The sequence below is a fragment of the Phaethon lepturus genome, unplaced genomic scaffold (assembly GCF_000687285.1).
Source record: "Phaethon lepturus isolate BGI_N335 unplaced genomic scaffold, ASM68728v1 scaffold17647, whole genome shotgun sequence".
NCBI lineage: Eukaryota > Metazoa > Chordata > Aves > Phaethontiformes > Phaethontidae > Phaethon > Phaethon lepturus.
Genome location: NW_010552696.1, coordinates 15,374 through 22,115, shown reverse-complemented (window position 1 = coordinate 22,115; position 6,742 = coordinate 15,374). Strand labels below are relative to the sequence as shown.

At 52.3% G+C, this 6,742-nt stretch overlaps 1 protein-coding gene across 1 annotated transcript in view; it reads left to right on the top strand.

The window, feature by feature from the left end:
* Positions 1-384: 384 nt before the first annotated feature.
* AIFM3 (apoptosis-inducing factor, mitochondrion-associated, 3) overlaps positions 385-6,742 on the top strand; it is a gene marked incomplete at both ends in the record, with an annotated part of 21,561 nt that continues 15,203 nt past the window's right edge. The window contains 3 exons of the mRNA XM_010291301.1: positions 385-598; positions 4,702-4,811; positions 6,170-6,279. Coding sequence (XP_010289603.1) covers positions 385-598; positions 4,702-4,811; positions 6,170-6,279 — 434 coding nt within the window. The remainder of the gene's footprint in view (positions 599-4,701; positions 4,812-6,169; positions 6,280-6,742) is intronic.

Below are 6,742 nucleotides of genomic sequence, written 5' to 3'. Positions count from 1 at the left end.
ACAATTAAAGGGTTTTTTGAAGTCTGTCTGAGCCTAGAGGCCTTGGCATGCCTCACATTTAGCTGCTTGAAGTTGTTTTCCATTAAACAGACCAGGAACTGTGACTGAGGGGTTGTTTTGCACCGATGACTAATGCCTGCTTGCAAGAATATGTACTTTGTGCATGCAGAGGTGCCTGATGGAGAAAGAGAAGTGGAATAATGGGCTTGGGTAATCAAGCCGAGTTTGATGTTAAATTTTGTATTTTCCCAAGCAAGCCAACAAAAAACATGTGTTCTGATGACATCTGTGAGCCCCTTTCAAAGTCCAGGGCAGGAGGGAGAGGCAGAATGGCAGAAAAACCTCTGACTTCATTTTAATGAAGATTGCTGTTTGTTCCTGCAGTTGAAGTGAAAATTGAAGTTGTGATACCTGAGAAGGAGAGAAGCAAGGAGGAGATGTCGCCCAACGGGAAAGCCAGCCCCTTGGTCTACAAAGTCAATGGGACTGCCCGGCATTATCATCTTGAGGAGCATCCCATTGCCAGCAATCCCTACCACAACCCAAAGGATGTGGTGGAAGCGTCCGTGTGCCACGTGAAAGACCTGGAGAATGGACAGTAAGTGCCTAAAATCTTTGCAGGTAAAGCCTGGGAGACCTTATACCCCAAACCAAACCCCCTATCTTGTTCTTTACAGTTTCTGGAGATGATAATTTAACTTGGTAAAATAATTTTTTTTTCTCATCTTAAAAAAATGACATCATGGACAAGCAACACCTATTTTTTACCAGAAGGTCTGCTGTTCCCTGCACACTCCACCCTGGGACTTGTCTTAGAAAGACGTGATGTTCTGTAGCAGAACTTCTCAAGAGGGTCTGCTCAGCTTGCATTAGACAACCCTGACAATTTTTTATAAATTTATAGCCTTACTAGTTTTACAAAGCAGCATGAGTATCACGTGGGTGGAGCTGATGGGGAAGATTGTGTGCTCCACCACTTCTGCTTTGAGCCAGGCTCATCTCTCAATTTGCTCTTTCACCAAGGATGCAGTTTTCCAAATTTTTTGCTAATGGCAACACACTTCAACTGTGTATAGTCTCATTACTCTGGTTGAAGAGTTTTCTGAAGTGTAAAAGGTTTCTGTTCCAGTCACTGTGCTTTACAGGCTGGTGTTTCTTTTCTGGGTTAGATGTGCCTTTTCTGCAGCATGTTCTGTTAGTCTGATGGCCAACATCCCAGCATGCTCTGTCCTTGTGTGAAAGAAAACATAGCTCAAAATAGTTTTTATTCCAGTGAGGGGGTGTTGTCAGGTGTGTGGGACACAGCAGGAGTCTGGCAGCTATTTGCTTTAAATTGACTTTGTGTTTAGGTTGTTACTAAAAGAGTGTGCTCTGCTGTGGTGCCCCAGTGCAAGAAGGATGTTGGAAAATTAGGGCTTCAATAGATATATTGACTGGAAAGCTTGCAGTATGGTAGATGAAAAGATTTGAAGAGCTCTGCCGGTTGTGGGGAAGGGGAGAAGGGAGCTGGCTGCAGTCCATGAGAACATACCTGGCTCAGGTGGCTGTAGCAGGGAGCTCCTCAGCTAAAGCCATCAGTCTGGAAACTGGGCTCACACTTCAACTGCGTGTGCATGCGGCTACTGAAACATGCTTCGAAGTATGGCAGCAGACTTGCCATCACTGGACATTTTAAGTTGAGAATAGCTCTTTTCCTAGCTCAAGAGAGAGGTGCTGCAAGAAGGTCCCACGGCTCCTGTAAGCCAGGGGCCAGGCCAAAGGAGTCCCTTCTTGCTCTGATATCCAGAGGGATTTTCTGGGATGCTTCTCTCAAGTACAGCGGTGTCCATGGGCATGGCAGTAGTGTGGGGCACTGGCACGAGGCTTCAGGCACCTCTAAGTTGTGGAGTCATCAAGGACAAGACCCTCTTTCTGCCCACCCCATCTACCCTTCTGGTACCAAGATGGTCTTAGCAGAACTGATAAAAGATACTGGAGGATAAACTCTGGTGCTGCTGTACCCAGCCAGCCTCCCAGCAGGCTAACTGGAGGAGGTCAATGAGCTGCAGACAGAAAACAGCCCCCAGTGCTCCACCAGCTCCTGAGCAAAGGTCCTTTGCAAGCCACAGCTGAATTTTAGCTGGTGCTTCCCAAGTGGGGAGTGTACTGGGGCAACAGGACAATTTCCCAACTGAGTAAATAGCTCAACGGGCAGCAGTGCATCGTAAATCACCCTCTCGCTCTCTTTGGGGTGCATGTGGGATCAGGAGTCTTGCAGGTGGCTGTGTGCTACCTTGAAGACACTAGGTCTTGTTTTTGACTCTCTGGGTTCCCACAGTTGCTTGGGTAAGTTGTAAACTCTTCCACTTATCTTATCTTATCTTCCCATAGAGTTATGGCTGTCATTTAACGAGAACCACAGGTTTTGTCTGAAGTACTGTATAGCTGAGGAATGCAGTAGGACTTGTACTGCTCTATTCCCCTTGTGCTGACAGAAGGACCTCCAAGTGTCCTACACAGGGAGGGAACAGAGCTGCATCACAGGGGAGTGGGGCTGCCAATTCACTGGGACAAAATGGCTCCCAAGGGCAGGTGTGATGAGCTCTCTGAACAGCTCTGCTGCTGTTTTCACCTGAGATGGCAAGGAAATTCAGCATTTGGTGTTACTCTAGTGGTACAGTTGATGCAGGTGGAGCAGGCACCCGCACAAAGACTTGTCCAAGGTGGGTTTGAAGGTGTTGGTGGACTGAGCCCTGGTCTCATCTCAACACAGAGGTGTTGGTGGACTGAGCCCTGGTCTCATCTCCATGGCTGTGAAGCAGAGAGTGGGACAAGTGTCTGTGTAGCCTCGGTGCAAGTGACAGGATAGAGTTGGGATGTTGGCCAAAGACAAATGAGCATGCAAAGCAAGTCCTGTTTGTCTGAGACCCAGGGACCCATTGTGCATGAACAGCATTCATGGATCACATGTAGCCAGTAGCTTTCCTGAGCACGTGGGGTTTGCTGTGTGCACAGCGGTGTATACAGTATACCAAAGGCAACCTGAACGTGCCAGGCTGGCTGTAGGTATGGTCCACCGCGGAATGGGAACAACCAGGATTTCCCAATAAACCTCAAGTTGTGCGGGGACAGACTTTCTGGCTGGAAGAGAGGACGTGTCCAGGGAACAGCAGCACTCCGGTAGCTCTGCGTCCAGCTCCCTGCAAAGCGAGGGCTCGCTCCTCATCTCTCTGCTTTCCTCCATGGTTAACTGGAAGGCTCTGCTGCAGGGAAGCAGCTGATGATAATTGCATTGGGAAGAGGTTCAGTGCCTCATACAGAGCCATGGGTTGCATAGGGTTTACCAGGGCTGCTGTTTGGAAAAGGAGCACCTGGGCGATGAGAAGAGAAAAGGAGGCGAGGACAGGACATGCTGGGATGAAAATCTGGTGGAGACATAATGAGAGAGCCAAGAGTAAACATCTGCTCAGTGCAGGGCAACATCAGTCCCACTCCACAACACTTGGGCAGCCTGCACTGCGCCTATGGTTGGAAAGCTGTAGAAATCCCCTTGGCAAAGATCTGGGCGGGGGAAGGAGTGGGGGTCTCGGTGCAGGAGCCTCCTGCATATCCCAAGCTCCAGACTCTGCAGAGAGGAGCAATGGGCAGCCTCCTGGAAGCGATGAATGGTTGAAAGACTCAGAGGTGCACGGTCAGCAAAGAGATGCTTTTGGCCAGGACAGGGGTGGCTGGAGCCTCAGCCTGGCTTGGCTGGTCAAGGACCAGGTGACTTGACCCTGGAGCTGGGGAGGTGTGATCCAGAGACTCTAAAAATTGCAAAGCTTTGTGTGTGAAGGATTCCCGCTGTGCTAATCACGCTTTTGTCCAGGGCACCTCACAAACAAGTGTGGTCTTTCAAAGAGCACCCGAACCCCTCTGGCTCGAGGGTTAAGTCGTCTCCTCGGCCATTGCGGGGCTGAGTGCCGGTAGCACCAGGGAGGCAAAGCGAAGCAGGTGCAGAGCTGGGGCGGGCAGGCCAGAGCAGGCGGGCAGGCCGCTGTGCGAGATCTACTCTGCAAAAACAGCGGAGGGAAGCAGCGAGGAGGTCCCGTGCAGGTGTCTGCTACCCCAAAGGTTTTATCGGGAGAAGGTGGCCCACGTTGTTGACCCTGGGATGTGGCCAGGGCCAGAGCATGGCCCCCTGAGGGGCAAGGAGGCAGACCCCAAGGCCGGAGTACACAAAGGGTCAGAGTTGCCTCTCCTGGTTTTCAAGTCTCAGAAATGTGTTTGCTTTGAGTGAGTGAACACAAGCCTGGCAGGGACCTGCCGAGCTGCTGGGGCCAGGAGGGGAGGTGATGCCACAGTAACACCAGTTTGGTGTCCTGCTGCCACTAGTACTGACCCCAGTAGTACTGAAAAGCTTTATTCTGACCTCCTGGGCTTGGGTAGAGACCACCAGCTGCTTCCCAAGCAGCTGGGGAGGGGCTTTTGGCGCAGTGATGGATGAAGAAGCTGCCACTCAATGGCCCAGCTTGGATCTGGCCCAGGCTGGGAGCAGCAGGGCCACCTCCAGGGCTGGCTCGGTGACAGGAGTGACCCACACCTGTACGTCACCTGGAGCGGTGGTGAGCAAGCTGAAGTGGGGGGAGGCTGGTGGGCCCAGGGCTAGGGCCCAGGGCGGGGGATGGTGTCTGCTGCCATGCGGATGCTCTGCCATGTGCTTGCCATGCTCCTCCTCCCCAGGATGCGGGAAGTGGATCTGGGCTGTGGGAAGGCTCTGCTCATCAAGGACAGCGGCGAGTTCCACGCCGTGGGACACAAGTGCCCCCACTATGGGGCCCCCCTGGTCAAAGGTCAGTCTGCATCACGTCCTAGGAGACAAACCAAGGACATCAAAATGTTGGCAAAAGACAGCCCGGTGTTCATCCGGCTGCGCTGCCAGGGCACGGGGAAGTGCCATGCCGCATGCTCAGCATCATGTCAGCATCTTCTCTCTGCGGGAGAAGGCATGAGCAGAAAGCTTGGGGTGCACAAAACTCTTGGGAGCACTTTGCTGCAGGTCTGGTTCGCTGGTGACCCCAGCTTGCCACTGCTGGTCACAGGGCTGGGGTTTCTTTGGGTGACAAAAGGGCATGGGCACCATTAAATTCGGCTTCTGCTTCGTTCTTCAGCTGGAGCTGAACCTCTCTTGGATGGTATGAAACAGCTGCAGCTCACTGTCGCCACGCAAAGCCTGGTTTTATGAGGCTTCTCATATTGCTCTGTTTGTCAGCTCCCAGCCACTGAGGAGTTAAAAAAATGTCTCAAAGGGAAAAAAAAACCAACAGTCTGATTTTTCAGGCCACTCGGTCTTAAAAAAAACCACAAAACCACAGCTCTCTGTAAATCAAAATCCTGATTGTGGGGGAAGGACGAAGCTCTTTGGGCTCACGGGTTCCTTCAGTAGCAAAAAGAAATGTTGCTGGTGTTACTGATTGAAGTGGGATGAGATACAGCGGTTTCCCATCTTGGCACTTAAAAATACATTCTGGCATTTTCTCAGGACAGGCTTCAGGCAGGTCCCTAACCAGAGTCTGAGTAATGGCAGCAGGCAGTGCCGGCCCAGCTGCGTGCTGGAGAAGTGTGTCATCCAAACGTGGGGGGGTTGCACTTTACTGGAGGTAGGACCCTGGGGTCCTCAGCACAGCATCCTGCTGCACATCACACCCACACTGCCAGCCCTTGCCTGGGGTTAGCCCTGAGCAGGGCAGGAGAGCCCCATGCTGCTCCGGTGGCCAATGCAGGCGAGACCCTGCCTGCCTTATGGAGACCTGTGGGCACGTGCCTGGGGCTGGCCGCTTGCACAAGGATCTCGCTGGGGAATACAGGAGCTGCTGCAGGAGTAAGAGCAGGGCCTGCCCCGGCGTCCCCACATGTGGTGGGTGACAAGACGTGGCACTGCTGTGCCTTGGCGAGTGAAGGCGCAAGCTCAGGACCAGTCTGTATGGCCAAGTTGTAGCCCTTCGCTCTGCCCTGGTGTTGTAAGCCAGCCCTTTCAGGCAGGGAAAGCCAAAGTCCAAGGTAGCAGACTCTGAGCAAACACTTGTGAGGCGTGAACTCGTGGCTTTGGGCATGCCCCATGCTTTCCTGGCGGTGTGCGAACTCCTTGCTGTGTCAGGATCTGTTCTGAACCACTCTCTAAATAAGTGATGCTCTGCTGTGTTTCATGCAGGGGTTTTGTCCAAAGGAAGAGTCCGCTGTCCCTGGCATGGAGCTTGCTTCAACATTGCCACAGGCGACATAGAGGACTTTCCTGGCTTGGACAGCTTACCCAGGTTCCAGGTGAGACCTTTTTTCTTGCAGGAGAGGAAATCACAAAATCAGAGCATGGTTTGGATTGGAAGACACCTTTAAAGATCTAGTCTAACCCTGCTGCCATGGGCAGGACAGCTCTCACTAGATCAGGTTGCTCAGAGCCCTGTCCAACCTGAATGAATGTTTCCAGGGATGGGACATCCACAATTTCTCTGGGCAACATGTGCCAGTGTCTTACCAACCTCATAGTAAAACATTTCTTCCTTATGTTCAATCTACATCTACCCTCTTCCAGTTTAAAGCCATTTCCCCTTGCCCTGTCGCTACAAACCATCATAAAAAGCCTGTCCCCATCTCTCCTATCAGCCCCTTTAAGCCCTGGCAGCTGCAGGAAGGTCTCCCCGGACCCTTCTCTGCTCCAGGCTGAGCCCCCCCAGCTCTCCCAGCCTGTCCTCCCAGCAGAGCTGTTCCAGCCCTCGGAGCATCGATG